Source organism: Typopeltis vanoorti, chromosome 11 (genome assembly GCF_054136105.1).
Source record: "Typopeltis vanoorti isolate ZY-2024b chromosome 11, IOZ_Tvanoo_1.0, whole genome shotgun sequence".
Taxonomy (NCBI): Eukaryota; Metazoa; Arthropoda; class Arachnida; order Uropygi; family Thelyphonidae; genus Typopeltis; species Typopeltis vanoorti.
In genome coordinates this window covers 104797585-104816705 of record NC_143559.1, presented here as the reverse complement: position 1 = coordinate 104816705, position 19121 = coordinate 104797585, and the positions used below count along the sequence as shown (strand labels likewise).

Genomic DNA, 19121 nt, shown 5'->3' with positions numbered 1-19121 from the left:
ATAGAAAACAAAATCCTTACCCCACTCATAGTACCAAATGTATTATAGGTTAGCAAATAACCTTTTGTGGGTGGGAGCAACATTTAAAAAAAAAAATGACGTACACTAACCAGTGAAACACCACTATCCAGCTTATTGGAGATCCACAGTGGCACATGCCCTGTTTGGTTTCCAGAGTAAGGAATCTGGTTTCAGTTCTTCAAAGTCATGCAAAACCAACAACCTCCTCCATTTTGAAGATACAATTAAAATAGTTGTGCCACAGGCTGGATGCCAAATAATGCATGGGCCTGAACCTGGAAGTAACTAGTTAGGAAGCTTCCCAGTTGACTGGTGCATAATCCTACTACCACATACTCTGCCAGGTTGTGCCTGGAGGGGTCCGAGTAATAGTATGTGGGCACTGTTGAGGTCAAGTTATGGTAATAAGACTAATCACTCTCTTTATAGATGTCATGTCCAAGTATATCTCCTCTCGCTGCATATCTCCATCTTAACCTTCTGTCTATCTACCAATGAACTAATGTTGAACCTTACAATGACAGTGACACTGTAACAAAAAGGAATTGCCCTCATAAACTGATCCTAACTAAAAAGTCACAAACATACAAATCATGACAGAATCACCTCAATAAAAAGTTACATCCACTTTACTAATATGTGTGGAATTAATAGCAACATAAATGATATTCACCATCATTTGCATTCATCCAGACTAGACCTCTTACTCTCAACTACAAACCAAATAGTATCTGCATCCACTGTCCACCCCCAACATCCAAATTACACACTTCACAATTCCTTTCACAAGGGTGGCATCTGTGCCTTTGTGAGATCAAATATTGCATGCTAGAGAGTAGCTAATTTAGAATCCCTTGCTTTTGACCTCCTCTGGCTCAAGGGTTCCTTGACTCATTTAGTAATATTCATCTGCTGCATTTACCAAACTCCAATAACTTCTCAGACATCTTCACATTCCTTTCCACAAACCACAATCCTGTGCAGGTCTCTTCTCTCTTAGAACACCCTTCCTCAAACCACTCTCAACTTTAATACATTATGTACATTAATTCATAAATAATGTACATCTTCTGGCACTACAAATGGGGTGACTCTAAAATTTCTACTGCTCCTTTCTTTGGTGTAATGTTTCTACTCATCTGTTCTTAAGCTCCTTACAAGTCATAGAAATTATCCCCAGTGGTATGAAGTCTTCATCCCTCATTCTACCCAAAATCCTTGTTTGTTTTTGAAGAAAAAAAATCCAGCTTATTGCAAGTGGCTTGCATCAAGAAATCCCAGCTTTATATTCTACCTATACTAAAGCATGCAACAAAATCAAAACAGTCATCAGCAGATCTAAATTTCATTTCATAAAGGCCAACAGCTGCAAACTTTCCTCCTGTCCAAATGGAAGCCATGCCTTCTGGTCTCTAGCTAAGGCCATTGGATACAATTATTGCTGATGAGAGAGAGGTGGAAGTGCAGGAGACTGCACTTCCACCTCTTTCTCATCCTGATGGAACCACTTACTTCACTCAAGGATAAAGCTGACTTTCTAGCATCACTTTTCCTCAAACTCCTGTATAGATGATTAACAGAAATTACCTTCTCCCATACTGAAATCTGAACACTATATACCTCCTGTAGTTTTTTAACAAAAATACATCAGAAAATTGCTAAATAACTCTGACACTAGTCTTCTGGTCTTGATGGCATTTCTCCAATTGTTCTCCAGAACTATCACCTCTCATGTATTGTCTCCACAATTATACATAGCTGGTACTTATCCCAACGGATGGAAGCAATCATGTATCCACTTGTTCCAAAAACGGGAGACAGAAGTCAAACTACCAACCAATCACCATCATCTCAGTCCTCTCCTAAATAATGGAGAAAGTCATCAATAGCTAACTTCCTTACCTAGAGATCTACCCATCAATTAATCAGTGACCACCAATATAGATTCTACCATTCAAAATCCACAGTTTACTTCTTAGCTTATGTCATCCACCACTGGACATGTGCCATGAAACGTTTTGGAGAGACTTGTGCTGTCTCTCTTGGCATATCCAGAGCTTCTGACCATGTCTGGCATCAAAGCCTGCTAAACAAATTGCCATCCTTTGATCTACCTGACTATTAACTGGTTTGCCAGCTTCCTCTCTAGTTATTCACTGTGTGTCATGGTGGATAGCTTCACCACCAATGCAGTGAGTGAGTACCTCAGAGCTATGTTCTATCTCCTACTCTCAAATCACCATTAATCCTATCCACAGCTCTAAAGACAATAGTACTCTCCATTCATCCTACTCATTTGACAAACAATGCAGTACTCTTACATCCCAAGTGTCAAGGTCATTTACAACCAAAGCAAGGACAATCTGGTCACCTTCAAGGCCATCAAAATGCAGTCCTGTCCTTTCTCTCACAAAAGAGATATCAGCTCACCTATCCTTTCTCAGTAATATATAAATCACCAGATAAGATAAGATCTCTCTGCTCAGACTTGCACTTACCTCCACTCTTTCCTGGCATAAACAACACATCACATCCATAGATTCCCCAGCATCCAAAAGATATAATAACCCTTATATAACTCTAACTTTATATTATAATTTTTATAATTCAATGCATGGGTAATCTTTAATGATCCCCCCACCTAAAAAAAGTTCACACTTAGTACATTGCAGTATTCCAGATTTATTGATCACATGTTTTGGGTCCAAAGGAGACTGACCTCTGGAATGTCGAGTATGAGGAAAGATTAAGAAGATGTAATTTGCAGAGTCTGGTGGACAGGAGGAAGAGGGGAGATATGATGAATGCTGGAGAAGTTTTACAGAGAAAAGTGGGAGATCAGGGGAGAACCAGAGGGCATCCCTGGAAATGTATAAAGAGGGTGTGAGTAGGGCAGTGATGGCAGGTTTTTTTCGTGCAGAGTTGTGAATGATTGGAATGCCTTGCCTGAGAATGTGATGTCTGCAAAGAGTTTGAAATGTGTTTAAAACACAGTATGATGAGCTGTGTGTGTGATAAAAGGAATGAGTCTTTGACTCCATGAGGTCTTGGGGTGGTAATAATAATAATGTTTTAATTTGATTGCCTATTATTTGAAACTTGTGAAATTATGACACCATCTGAATCTCAACTGTTCTGACTACATCTCTATCTCAAAGTGTTGTGAAGTAATTGTGACTAACTGTTCAATTTTTTGTTTTAAATTATTTATGTAACCTTGTATTTGAATTACAAAATTCTAACCACTTTCCTTTAATAATGTGTTTTCCTGTTTACTCAGCTGCAACAGATATGAGTTTTGAATGTTATTAAATGATCTTTACTTCTCCCTCTGATGGCCTTATAACAAACAAGGAAGAAAGACAGATTAAGAAACAGAAATGTTATAATTTCTTTTCTCTCTCTCTCTCTCTTTTTTTACATGTGCTGTTGTTTAATTCATAAATAATGTAACAAATTTATTAGATATGATATTCAGTATTTGTTTTAATTCACCTCTTTCTACACAATGCTTACTGACATAACCTGGCATGTGACAATTATCATATACAGTCAAACCTTCCAGCTGAAATTCTAATTCTTCACAGCTTGCTTGCATTGTTTTTATCTTAGGTTTTTTACCCACAGCAATGTAAATAAAAAATATAAACTAATCTTAATATACAACTTAATCTACATTTCAGTGAAACTTTTCTAAGTTAATACAGTTTGAAGATATGCTAATGATGGGAACTGCAATTTTTGTTAAAGCATAATCTTTGTGGAAGTTGTGCAAGGAATCAATGAAATTGAAGGTACAATTTTCTATTTTTACAAATAAAAAGTAGAATACACTGTAACCGTGAAAAGGAACATAAATGATCAACTATTTTAAAACAGAACGTGATTCACATAGTGTACAGATGACACTTTAAAGACTGTTAGAGATCACGGTGGTCACTAGTTAATGTTACTTGATTTAGATTAAAAAAAAATCAAGCTAAGATGACATTTTGAAAATTCATGGCAGAGGAGGACATAAGAATGGTTTTTGCAGACTATGAGTTAAGAATTCTAAGATTAGAACTGATCACATTCTAGATGGGAAGTGCAGAAATGAAAATTATAATATATAAGTTCTTTAGATTACTGATTTCACTTACATTTTTGTATAGATTTCTGAATAGTTTTCACTTTCTCCTTTTGGAAGAGTTATAAACTCTCTGGGACTTGACATATTCATACCTGCACAGTAGACAGTTAAAGTCCGTCCCTTAACAACAATATCACGAGGTCCATCATCTCTGACTTTACTTCTGGATTGAATATCTTCACAACTGATAGGAGAACCTAGTAATAATAAAAGAGGCCAACATCATAAACTTAAATTTTAAGATGCAGAACTTAAATCATTTGACTGGATGAAAAGAAAAAAAAATTTTTTTTTTTTAAATAATGCAGTTTTATATCAAAGGCCGCCCAACATGAACCCAAGCGGAATTACATAATTTTTATTTATGATTTCTTTTTCAGTACTAACGTTTGTCAAAATCAATTAGCCAGATCAATGCTACATACTATTGGGAAATAATAACTTAAAAGTAAAAGCCATAAAAAATCTGTCTACATTTTAATGGTTGAGACAGTTCTCTATAGACAGCTAATCTCCCCTACTCAACAATTTAATTTTCTATATACAAAAAAAGCATTGTTTGAACTTTGTAAGCAAGCTAGTATTATCTTTTATACTGCATACAGTTGAGATTACTGTAATGATTCTAATATTATAAAAATCATCATCATCATCATCATCTTCCTTATACCCTCTTTTACCTTGCGGTGTCGAGGGTCCATTGATCATCGGACCTCACTCCGTTTACAGGATAAGGTGGTCAGCCTTATGCCCCGGTGTATCCTATGGCCTGTAGTGTTGAGTTCTCAAGGCCAGTTTGCCTGCTTTGCGGGATGAAAAACCCCAGAATAAACTGGGGGAAAAACCCTGCTGTCCACGCCCAAGACTGGCTAACTTGGCTATGGTTGAGGAAGATCCTTTAACTCCTCACGTCACCGACGGGAATCGAACCTAGGACACTCCTTCCCCAAGCATACGGTTGCGAAGCGCATAGCCACTAGGCTAACCGCGTGGATCTAATTAATATCAAACAATAATCATAAGAGAATTACTTCATCTAATGTTCATAAAATTGCAATACACTTAGCAGCGCACCCAGAGGGGAGGGGTACAAGGGGCCTCCCCTACCCCCCCCCAAAAGGGAAAAAAAACCACTAGAAAATTTTGCAAAAAATCTTTTCCAATTAAAATTTATTTATTTTTTTAATTTATGTTGTGTCGTGTCTTCTATTTCTATATTACTTATGAATTAGCGAACATTGCAGATGCTTAGTGAGAGGTCATATGTGATGATGAGTGTTATTCTCAAATTGTCTACGACTCTACTCAACTCGCCCCCCTCCCCTCCAAGATTAAATCCTGAGTGCACTACTGAATACACTACTTTAATTATATATAATTTTTTTTATAATGCATACTGTATTGTGATACACTGATAATATGAATATGGCCAAGAAATGATATAAATTATTTAGAGCATATACATGACTCATGTTAATGGCTTAATGTTGTTGACACTGCAGCAGAGCAATTCTGAAACCAAAAAGAATTTCTTTATTGAAGTGGAGGATTTGGATACATGGTATAAGCAAATACGGTAAAAGTTAAAAATTATAACATGCTGACAATGATCCTGGCAAGCATAGAAGTGAAGAACCTGTACGTGACAAGCCAAATATGTCAATGCATAGTTGTCATACTAACTTCTTAATAGAATTCCGTGTTATTTCTTGATTAATATTTATAGAAGACATTAGAATATTTTAATGTTCCAGATTTTCTATAAATATTAATCAAGAAATAGCATGGAATTCTATTAAGAGGTGTAACACAGTCTAACGAGCAGTAAGGTGCTGATATTTTCAAAGCACTTTTTTTTTTTATAGAATTTATTTGATCAAGGAAAATAAAGCCACTATTGATACTTCCTGTCATTAATGATTGGAAAAGATGAAACTATTTTAATATATGTGCCTCTATTATAAAAGAACTCTTATTCTTCATATTGCAATGGATATAGTAATTCTGTTGATGAATATTTTTCCTACTAGAAGGCTCAACTACCAACTGAGCAGAAAGCAAGCTTTTTGCAATTTACTCTTTGTGAAGTTTGCTTTGGATTTTTGTTTTTGTTTTTTAAATTATTATGAATTAGTGTAATCTGAGTGTGACGCTTTTTTTTTTTTTTTTTTTTTAACTTTGAATTCATTGAATGCAAGCTGAAATTTTATCTTGGATTGATTTGCACATTTGTTGGAGACCTGGGGTTTGAGGTTTTGAGTCAGTGCAGTGGGGAAATGAAGGCCCTCATTCTGGTGAGTATTATTTCAGTTATCTCAGAAGTCAAAATTTAAAATTGTGTGTACTTACATGGACGCATCCAACATTTCCGCTTTCTAGCAGGTAGCAACTTTCTGTTACATTCTCTATGTGAAACTTTTCTATTTCGGGCATTATAACATTGTACCAGACGTTTTTGTTTTCCTCTTCCACAGCTAGCAGAGCACTAAATGGTAAAATAAAAATAACATTTTATTAAATAAATGAACCTCAACTAATTTTTATAGACAAAAAAGCAACCTTATATCCCAAATGTATATGGAAAACGAAGACCACACACACACACACACACACACTGAAAAGAAATGTGCTTTTAAGAAATAGTTATTGGTACAAATAAGCAAAACAGCCTTTTTAAGCATTGTGCTGCCCTTCTTTCATTATTTGTTATCATATAGTGAGATACATTACTTGTAGTGGAATAAAAAAAAGAACCAAGATAGTTGTGAAAAGTGAGGGAATTAAGACAAAAAAAAAACAACTTTTTTGCTTATTAATCTTTTATTAAATGTTTTTAAATTAAAATCTATAATTTATTAAAAAGTCAAATGAGAATAGTAATTTTGAACATTCTTTACATTTCCAAAATATTAGTTAACCATCAATTTTGATCCCTTTCCAATAGAAATCATAAATGAAAACTATAAAGATTTTCAGTTGTCCATCTTGTATCAACTAATATCAAAAATGAAAATATGGAGAAACATTAATATTTGGAAATTATTTCAGCCACTAACAGAAACATCAAAATGTGTTTGTCACATGGCAGCAGAGCTTTGAATTGACTCTCAATGATGCAATGTAAAATTGAGAACTTCCCATAAAATGAATACTAATTATTTTTCATACTGTGAAAAATTTGCTTTAGTAATAATTTTTCAATTATTACTAAAGCAAAAGATAGTTTGCTACCATCTAACAGGTAGTGGGATCCTAAGCTTTACAGAAAATACTTCAAGTACTTTTAAGATGTTAAAATTACTGCAGTTAACATGTAACAATGCTATGAACTGTGATCTCCTTGCTATTCTTCAGTGGAAGGATAACCTTGTGAATTTCAATACGAGCAAAGTAGTCCTGTTTTATATCTCTCTTATGAGAAATTACACTTATCTTTGATAATACTCTGATCAGATTTCAGGGCAGACTTACATCTGTACTCTTTCTTGCACAAACACATCTCAGACATCTAGGTATACTTTTTCACTCAACACTGCTGACAATGTATTATCCCCAATCCACCTAACTTTAGAATACTACTCACACATTTGTGGTGATATACAAAAAGCCTCCCTAAGAATGTTTGATGCTATCCAAAAGAGAGTAATCTGATTAAGATGACCTTTCATAAATTTACTCTACTCATTCTCCCACAGATGTTCTTTTTCAGCCTTATGACTCATCCATAGCTATTCTGCCAAAATGGCAACCATCATTCTTCCACCTTCTTCCAATAATGTAAGACCACCAGAAGCTACTAGTCAACATCCATTTATTGTCCAGCTTTAATCTACAGAACCAACTTCTTTTCCTTCTCTTATTTTATCTATCTCTGTTCTTTGGAACAACTCCCTCACTCTGTCCTACACAATGACCTCATTAAAGAGAAACACTGAAAGATATCACAAGGATCATAATATCTTTGATCCTAATACTGTAAAATGTGAAATATTGGAATGTACTGACATTATTCTCTATAAAATGAAATGCAAACTTTGTGTATACACACATCCCCAATTCTATATGACCAAATGGCTTTAAATGACAACACTGTTTCAGAAACTTTGCTTCAGCTGAATTGCTTACAAAGTGAAACTGTTCAACTACTGACATCAGAGCACAACTTAAATGTTTATGCAGTGTCAGATGATGGATAATATATTTTAAAGATGAAAATATGGTCATTACCAATCAACTTGTTAGTTGTGTAGCTTAGAAAAACAGCATTCAGTGAAAATGATGCTGATTTTGGGACCAGAAAGTTTTTTCCATTTAATTCTCACTGACTTATAGAGAAACACAAATGGGCATTGAATTTGCTTCAAAAGGTATCTGATTGCATCTCTCATTACCAGTCCACATCATCTTTCATCACCCCAATACAGAAACAAAGCAAGAACATATAATACCATCACATTTCCAAAAATTAGGTCTGACAAAACAATTTGCTACCAAGCAGTGACAAACTATGGGAACTGCCTTCTAGAATGCATGTTTGTATCATCTTTGTAACACTGAACCCTGAACAAGCTATTAAACGGAGTACTGCTGTAACCTTTGGTTTAGCACAGTACGACCTTTGCTCTCCTTATACCAAGAAACTCTGAATCAACCAACCAACTGAACAAGCAGCAATACAAACATACCAGACATCAGCACAGGAGTACTGCTGTAACCCTTGGTTTAGCACAGTATGACCTTTGCTCTCCTTATACCAAGAGACTCTGAATCAACCAACCAACTGAACAAGCAGCAATACAAACATACTAGACATCAGCACAACTCATGCAGATGATGTGCCAGTTTCTCAAGCCATAGCATTTTCCTCCTACAATCATGTACACATTTTCTCTCAATAACACATTTTCTTTCTTTCAGGAAATGGTATCGCACACACAATATTATGCACATCATATGTGATAGTCTCCATAGCAACAGTCGAAAGAACAATGAGACATGAGCCAATCGAATATTGGCAAACACTTTAGTTCAATTCTTGTCACAATACAAGTAATCCTTATATGAACTTTATATGGAGGTCAGTTAGCCAGCATCATATGGAGTTAGCATGCTCTTCTCCTGCTAGAAGCTTGGGTTCTAATGGCTTCCTGAAATGAGTCTTAGGATTCTGTGGAGGTGTCATGTATACTTGTGAGGAACAGAAAACTAGTAATAAAGAACATTCATTTTAAATATCTCCCTATTAGCTTTACAAATAAAAGAAAGAATCAGAATGCAGCATTAAAAAGGAAGGAATAGATATATGGAGCATCTACCAATAACATCAAATTAAAAAAGGAGCTGATGAATAAAAATTTAAAAGTTAAAATTTACAGAAATTTAATTTTCTCAAGTATGATAGTGATACCAGAATAACCAGATAATTATAGAATGTTTTATAATAGCATTTTTGTGGAGGGACATTATCATGACTGACTGTACATCCATTTCCATTGTTGATTTGTAATATATAATTTTGCATCAACTCAAATTGTTCAGAACAATTAGAATTGCCAGTGAAAATTTGATTTAAAATCAAAACTGAGACTTTCCAAGAAATTTTTGTAGATCCTAAATACTACTAAATTTCATTAATTCTACCCAAGAGTGGAGATCCTTATTTTTGTCTATGCACAGGCCAATTTAAACTAAAACAAAGACTGCTGCAAAAATACTACATATTGAATGTTGTCCTTCCTATATCATTTTAAAATGTTTTACAAATTTGTTCCTCCAATGGTTCAATTTTAAATCAAAATGAAGATCTTTTGACAGAATTTTTTTTAAAAATTTTAATAAGAGATTAGCTGATGGAGAAATACCAGATGATAGTCTATACAGGTGTACAGTTCTGAAGGCAGCCTGTGAGATGCCAATTTAATGTGGCAAACTGTAAGCATTTGGGAGTAAAACAATTACCATCTGTGTTCCATGTTGATGGGACTGTGCTCCAAGAAGAATTTGATGAGGTCAAGGATTTGGGGTTGGTGGATAGGGAGTTGAAATTCTGAGGGCATATTGCAAAAATGGCTAAAACAGCTCAAAATTATGTGGATATTGAAAAACCACCCTGACATGCAGAGATAAGGTTATTATTCCACTTTATAAGTCCTCATCTGGATTGCTGCACACAGATCTGGTCACCTGGATTTCTTGGCGATGTGAATGAGGTGAGCAGATTCAGAGAAGTAAGATGGCGGCAGGACTGTGTGATACTCCATATGATGAGAGATTGAAGATTTGTGGGTTACAGAAGCTGGTTGATCAGCAGATATATGATGGAAATATATAAGTTGCTTAGGGGAGTTTATAGGATTGATGTGTAGGAAATATTTCACTACATGAATAATATGATGAAAACCAGAGGCCATCCAGGGAAACAGTGTGGTTAGTAAAGGAGTGAGGACTAGATTTTTTGCTTGGAGAGTGGCAAATGAGTGGAATAGTTTGCTAGAGTCAGTTATGTGTGTTTTTTCAGTGAATGATTTCAAGGCAAAATATGACAGATATTGTAAAGGTATTGATAATTGTTGATTAATGTTTTTTTCTGAGTCTACAGACCCCATCATGGAGGTGTCTGTATGATAATGATAATACTAAATGCATGTAAAATTCTCAAATATATATATATATATATATATATGAAAATACATCCAGCCAGCTTGGAATTATAATAATGCTTATTATTATAGGACTTGTTGGGGGGGGTTCACTATGCTACAATCCATCATTTACTACATAATTACACTTTTTTTTGGGGTGGGGGGTCATTGTATGTGCACTGTGCTAGCTGGTTTGCCTGTTTTGTGGAAGCAAACACCAGAGTTTCTGGAGGGAAAACCCTTTTACATCTTCATACGAGACCAACTAACTCACAGGCAATTGAAAAAACCCCATATAACATTTCCACTTACAATGAATAGAATCGAACACAGGTCTTTTCCAGTCAAAAAGCTCATATCCTGTATTAAATGGCGCATTTTGTTAAACTCACTTAAGACATGGCTAATTTACAAAAGTTAAATTTACTGCAGAAATTATTTATGAAATATGTCTACTTACTATGGCCGAATTATTTTAAGCCAAGAGCTAAAATGGTGATAGATTTGAATGAAGATACAATTTCTCTAATCATTCAAAAATACTTTCATGGCCAAAAGGCTGCTATTACTTAATCGAACGAAACAAAAATGGCTTTTTCACGAACAAAATTACACCCTTCCCCCTTAAGTAGCAAAAATTTTAGCTTGGCTGTAGGTATGAAATAACTTTATATTGCAATATCCTTTTTTTTTTTTTTTTAATTGTTTAGCCAGATAAAATTCAAGCAAAACGCACTATGTGATTTATATGGATAGTTACGAACAAAGCTATCGTAAAAATCCATTAGCTATCCGTATAACCACATTATTTATATAGATAGCTACTCAACTTTGTAAATAATGAATTATTATTATTATGATTTAACACCTCCAGGGAGTCCAAAGACTCATCGAGGGAGAGTGTGCCAACAGCATCGAACGATTGGTTCCCTTCCAACTACTAATCGCGCTCAAACTTACTTAACTGAGCCATTAGTAGCAGAGGCTCTATTTTAATTAAATAAGGTGGTATGTCAAAGTTGGTCATGATATTCTTTAGATTTGAATATTGTATGATACCATGAAAGTTACCTCGACTCGAAAGGAACATTTTAAGAGGAAGAACAATTAACAAAAAAATCCATTCAGAACATACCGGCATCCATGGTCCAGTTTTCCATATTCCTCCATGGCAGCTTCCATAACTACAGGATCTTATCTCTAGAGGTCGTTGTGTTACGTTGCACCACGCTGTTTCGGGAGGGATAGGTTTAGGAACAGGTTCTGGATCGACCCAGCCGTAGGAATTGACTCGATGACAGGTAACTGAACGACTCTGACTTCCCCATTCACACGATTTCGAACACTAAAGGCATATGAAAATTCATCATTTTTGGAAAAAAAATATAAGAAATTGGAATAAAAATATTTTCCTCATATTCATTACCGAATGCTGCTTTTGAGAGAAAGAAAAATGTAACAGTTTGTAAAACGAAAAGTAGTATACGTAGAACGACACGTCACAAAGAAAAAGCATTTTCTTGAGGAAGAGGGAAACTAACAGGCTTTACAACATATCAATTAAAAAAATAAACAATTACCTGTTTATAGCTTATAGGACTGGTAACATGACTAATATATACTGAATCAAGTACAAAAAAGGATAATTATGTGGAAATTTAAAAAGCAACTTATATGTGTGTGTGTGTGAAAAGGTACGTTGTTAAAAAATTAATCATGTAATGCATGAGAAGGGTATAAAAAGGTTCCAAAAAAGCATTTAAAGATACACTTAATAGTGTTGTAGCGTTTTTACGTGAAATATGTAGTATTAAACCGGTTAATTAAAATAATAAAATTCGTTATTTAAAAAAAAGATTTCATTTTTTTTAAATAACGAATTTGATTATTTTAATTACCAGGTTTAATACTGTTTTTATTATATTATTTGAAATAGGGCCATAAGTTGCAAAATTTGAGATAATAAATGCTTTCTTTACAGTCATATTGTGTTTTAACTTATGTTTACATTATTTATTAGCCTTCTTTCTTTATCTAGGTTAAAAAAAATTGTATGATAGTTCGCAGTCTTTTTTTTATGGCACCGAATTTAATTTTACATTACAGAAAACTCTTAATTAGATTCACTATCAAAGACAAATATACAGACCCTTGAATCTTTATTTGTATGTATTAAGCAATGCAACACCAAGACAGTTCACGGTTTGATTCGTAAATTCTCGATTTCTTTGAAACCAAGTTTCGCGCGTAGTCACTGTTTGCTTGATTGGTATAAATTAATCCCTGTTTACTTGACTCACATTTTTATCTCTCGAGCACTATTTAAGCACCCAAAGAATAGAAAGTTTTTATTACAAAATAGTTAAAAAAAAAAAAAAAGTAACCTAATAACGTTTCATGCAAGAAAAGTAGGCCGTACCCTTTTAGCTGTAACGGCCCATCTCACCTTTCATCACTACCCTCAGTTGAGGGCTGCAGGGGTGGTAAGCAGAAGGACTGTTCTTAATCCTAAATACAGTAGTTCATTTGTATGTATTCTTCAATTGACGTCTCAAGCTACAAGAGTTTTTAATCGCAAGTTTTTAGGAAACAAAACCGAAACAGTGAATCGATGTGCAAAACTTCTTACTAAATATCAGCAATACATTTTGTGGAATTCAAGTTTTTTGAAAGGAGATTAGAGCAGTGTTGTAATTTTCTGTTGTAAAGATGTCTCTTTACAGTAACAGTATGAACACTGATAGATTGAGTAATTTAATTAGCGCTGTCCTACTTTACGAAAAACACTTCCCATTATTAAAAAAAAAAAAAAAGCATTATAGAATACTATTGTGAATAGCTTCAGGCACCAGTAAGATCTTCAGAGTATAGAGATTTTTGAGGAACATGAGTGAACAGCAGAAGTCCCCCTCCCCAAGTCTCATTCTACATTTCCTAAACAATTATTGCTGCTAAATAGCATAACTGATTGGTGTCTGTATATAACCTTGCGGTAGCGTTTCTTTTTTTGGTACCGTAATGCTAGAAGATGCCGACTAGAAGAACTTTTTCTAGTTTTTCCCCCCTTTCAATAGAGAAAGTTAATGGAAGTGTTTTCACTTGGCTATGCCATTAATTATATATTTGGCTTTATCCAAGTGTAAGCAAACAAAGTTTGCACCTGAAGTACTTTCAGGACTGGGAAAACTCGTGGCAAAGGTGGTATAAGTTCTCATCACTTGCCTTAGTATCCCATAATGCAAAGCACATCTCCTTGAGGAGATGTATAATGCTATGCATTAAGGGATGGGTCACTACCCAGACCAGTTTCGACCTTTATTGAGGTCTCCATTACTTCCACCTTAGTATCACCACCTTTGGGTCTGGCTCCCACTGATGAGACCCCAATAAAGGTCGAAACTGATCTGAGAAGCGACCCGTCCCTTAATGCATAGCATTATACATGTTCGCAAGGAGATGTGCTTTGCATCATGGGATACTAAGGCAAGTGATAAGAACTTATACCACCTTTGCTACGAGTTGCCCCAGTCCTGAAAGTACTTCAGATGCAAACTTTGTTTGCTTACACTTGGATAAATGATTAAACCAAATATATAATTAGTAGCATAGCCAAGTGAAAAAACTTCCATAAACTTATCTCTAATCCAGAGAATTTTAATAATAAGGCCCAAAGGCGTGACACCTTTTGGCAACTCGTGTAGGGAAATATGACTTCTCCATTACTTCCACCTTAGTATCACGCTCCCACTGACGAGACCTAAATGAAGGTCGAAACCGGTTGGACGCCTGGGTGGTGGATACAGTGCTGTAGCCAATGAAGTTTACTGAGGCACTGCTGTTGCTGCTACCTAGGTGGGGGAGTAATGAATGGCAATGCTGTAGACCATGAAGCCAACTGAGGCACGACTGTTGCTGTTACCCCTCAGATGAAATTTGAGCGGCTCTGCTCGGTGGTGTGGTGAGCCTGCCACGGGATAGAGAAAACGCTGAGAGTTCTTCTCGGTGACAGGGTGAGTCTGTTACAAAGGGGAACAATGCTGAGTTTTTGATCCCGCAGATCGCTCATTATTGGGTGATCTGGGGGATCCCACGAGTTTTTGGATAGGTAACCCCGCACTTATTACAGGAAACCGGTCTGGGTAGTGCTCCTTCCCTTAATGCATAGCATTATACATGTCCGCAAGGAGATGTGCTTTGCATTATGGGATACTAAAGCAAGTGACGATAACTCCACCTTTGCCATGAGTTTCCCCAGTCCTGAAAGTACTTCAGGTGCAAACTTTGTTTGCTTACACTTGGATAAAGGATAAAACCAAATATATAATTAGAGATAGTTAGTCTTTTGAACAGAGTAGCAGGTTCTCTTCCAATAAATTTTTTTTCTTACCCTTCATAAAATCTACCATAGAACAAACTGTTTCAGACAATCAATACCAGTGTGAAGCGTTTAGGATCGCGAGATGGCGACAGTTATCTGCCGTAAAAGGTGTTTTTTTTTTTTTCTTCTTATTCTGTCTTCATGTACCACATATTAATACTGTGAACATTTTTTAAAATCCTTATCTTTATCTTTTATATTAACTTTTTAATAATAAAATTCAAAATTTTATTGTTAGAAATAGCTAACTTTAATTGTGCAAAGCGAAATTAATGGTGTGATGACAAAAACTCGTCGTTCCTTTTCTCAGGTTCCCTAGCTATTCACTGATTAAACATTTCTTGCAAAAGCAGATAGTGGAGCTGAGGCCTATTACATGTAGCATACATTCGGTTAACTGTTTGTTCAAGCCTGCCTGCAGTGCAATGGAAAAGATGACACGACGTATTGCGTCATTGGTTTCAAAGACCTAAGCCCGAATCCACGCTAGGTTGAGAGAGACATTTATAAGGACTTTTGGACTTAAGGTGAAGTATCATGTTTCTTATAGGTGGAGGAAAGGGTTTCCTCCCGGACACTCATATTTTTCATCTTACAAAAAAACAGGCTAGAAGAAAACGAAAACTTAATACACTGGTCTTATAGCCCTAGTTACTTCGGCCGTAATTCCAAGCAATAGCATACGGAGGTGGTATGCGGAATTAAAGATACTCTGGTTTCTTTAATCCTCCAAAACAGACAAACCGGCTCGAGAACACATGTATGCAGTTAGCACACATAATATACTGTTCTCTTGAGAGCGCAAACTAGGAAATTCGAGGATTGAGCGAGCGTGTAGTTTGATTAGAATTATTACTACTGAAGCAACCAATTCTAGAATTGTCTAATAATGGAAATACCTTATTTAGTTGGCTGTCCACGACCCTTTGAAAACGGGCATGGATAGCCAACCATCATTTTGACTGGCTTCGTACAAGTATCTAGAAAATAAAGGATTATCAATTGGTTTTCTTTGTGGTACAGTATTAATTTTACTGTAATTTAATCATTAATTCCGGAGTTAACTGAAATTTGTAAACTCAACCATCGATGCATAAATACGCGTAAATAAATCGACTTTGTTTTGACATGTTAAATGTCCAAATAAGAGAAAACTACAAAAATGCAAAATTAAAATAATTACTTCACATACACAAGCAACTGAGTTAGGTTTAAATGATTTGTGATCCGGATGAGAACTGACAAAGTCAACGTTGAAGTCCGTCATTAGGTGACCTCTAACCTAGGATATGATATGTTATCGTGAATAAAGTACTTTCCCACCTTCCTGAGTAGAAATACAGCAATTTAGGATCATCGGTGTGTCTATTAAGGCTTTCTTGATGCTTCCCCCCCCCACCTAACAAACTAATTACTAGGTTCTAAGAGGAGAAGTTATTTTCCTTTCTAAAAAAAAAACTATCTTTCGTAAAGCAACTGCAACTAAACGTATTTCACAACTTATTAGTGATTTTTGTTAAACAAGCCATCAGAGAGTCCATAAAATTTGGGACGAATGGCAGATCCTCAGGCAGTCTGGCAACAAAATGCTGTACAAGAGAATACCTGGTTCCTTTGATCTCAACTAACAAGTATACAAAATGTTTTTATGAAGATTTTCCAATAGAAAGGTTATTATATTATTTAAAAAAAGTTTACTGAAATAGCAACGGAGATCCGGGAACGATCTCGTTACTTTCAAAACAAAATAACATTAATAACAAGGTTGAGCCGACACCGCATATCAGTAGATGAAAGGATAGTAATGAGCTTGCTTAAGCTGGTTTTTCTAACGGTTTTCGGAAACTTCAGATCCTGAGAAAATAAAAATATAAAGCTGAAAACTTTAAGGAGGTAGATAACACTCGGTAAAGAGTTAGACGAATCTTTTTTTGGAGCAGGTATTCAGCAAGACATTTTACTTGATCTAAAACTGCATTAATAATTTAAGAAAATCAATTAAGATGTCCCAAGCAAATAATAAAGTACAGATCTCGATAAATGCATATAAATTTGCGTGAATATTATAAAAATGGGTCTAAAACATAAATATTTATTACAAATTTAAAACAATAAGTAATCATAAATAACTTAAACACCAAATTTTGAATATTAGGCTTTACCCTATTGGAAGCATGAAGGTCCTCAAAAATATGCCTGAGAGAGAGATTTTTCGAAATCAAAATATTTACAATGTATAGCCAAGATTATTATTGTAGTTAATCGATTATTATTATTATTAGATAATTATTATTTCTTTGGAGTCAAAACACTTAGCGCAGGAATTCCCACATATAGTGGCGAACTGGCCAGGGTGTCACTAGCCCGATGGCAAGTGGGCCCCTTAAACATTAGACAATGTTAAAAAATGTTAATGACCTTTTAGTAGCTTGAAAATATAATAGAAGTTCCAATATTATTACTGTATGCAATTAAAATTTACGTTATATTACTATTTGAATAAAAATAATTTAATAAAATCATTTTTCGAGGATACTTTATATTTAAGAATATAATAAATAACTCTGAAAAAATAATTCTGATTCGGGTTATGTGAGGCCGACGCATACGTTATATAGGCTCTAGGCTCGGATATTGCGACTGCGCAATAAAGCCTAGCTGGGAATCCCAGCCTGGGATCGTGACGTGCAGCAGGAGTCAATTTTGTATCGAGCTATTGCATACATTGCAAAGACAGCAATATTTTTCATTGCTTCGGCCTCAGTTTGAGTGTGCTTCGTCAGCTCTTCACCTCGTGCTTGCTGTGTTTTATAAAAGGTATGTATTTAATTAATATTTTTATATAGTGTGGTCTTTTGCCCTTTAATTTAAATATAATGTATAAAATTAGTATAAAAATACTAGATAGTAAATATATTTAAGCTGCAGTCTCAAATAATAATATAACGCATAATGCAAGTTCAATAAATAATAATACATTTTATTTACTCTACAGTTAAAATTACTGTGATTGTTAAAATCGTTGTTAATAAATAGATGCATCTATAAAGCATATTTCCACCGATGTGTTCTTACGGCGTAATTGTAATTGTAGATGTTCATTTTTCCCAACGTGGATTATTTTTAATTGAGTTTTAATTTCAGGAATATTACCCCTACCAGAATGGAAAGGAAAATGCACAAATCTGGATCACTGAAACGCAAAGAGTGACATGAAGCAGAAAGGCAGGAATCAGCCAAGCGATGCCGGTCTATTACAGATTTTGTAATACCACAACCACCATCCACATCAATATAACAGGTCCGCAACAAATAATCAAGAAGCAAGAAACAATACTCAGGGTGATGATGCAATGACTTGTGAGTTACAAGAACAGGAAAGAACTACTTTGAATGTAGAGACAAACACAATAGCATTCTTTACTCACCAACCCAGGCTCAGTACTTTTTCTGCCTTCATTGTTCCGGTATCATTACTACCTGTATAGTACGCCCACAGATACGAGACCCTTCGACACTTCTGCGCATGTTAAAAGAAGGAGAATCCATTCCGATAATAGGGTAATCCATATTGTGGGAATGAGTGTTTATTATTACAGGTCGGAAAATTAACTTCTCTTTCATGATCATTGTAGTTTTTAAAGTGGTAACTATTTTGCTTGTATAACAGTTGGAAAATTTTACGTATAAAGCACGCGATTTCGCGTGTTGGTGACCAATTCGTACATCGCCTTATTTCTTTTCCCCCTTCAACATGAATTGATTCTTCTTGGCAGTCTTCCAACGACAGCTCTCGCTTATGTGGTCGGACTATACTTGCAAAACCTGAACACATAGCTTTGTTACTTGGAATCAGATATACCTTCAGACATAAATGACTTGGTTTCTGAAGCGCATCATATAAATGAACCTTCACAAGAAAATGAAAGATCAACTGCTGTAATCTTCC

The 19121-nt window shown here is 35.1% G+C and overlaps 1 protein-coding gene across 1 annotated transcript in view; it reads right to left on the bottom strand.

Moving 5' to 3' along the window:
- LOC150101901 (A disintegrin and metalloproteinase with thrombospondin motifs 20-like) overlaps positions 1 to 19121 on the bottom strand; it is a 186136-nt gene that overhangs the window by 18228 nt on the left and 148787 nt on the right. Inside the window, exons 25-27 of the mRNA XM_090399926.1 lie at positions 11930 to 12139; positions 6503 to 6638; positions 4164 to 4350 (exon numbers count right to left, since the gene is read on the bottom strand). Coding sequence (XP_090256052.1) covers positions 4164 to 4350; positions 6503 to 6638; positions 11930 to 12139 — 533 coding nt within the window. The remainder of the gene's footprint in view (positions 1 to 4163; positions 4351 to 6502; positions 6639 to 11929; positions 12140 to 19121) is intronic.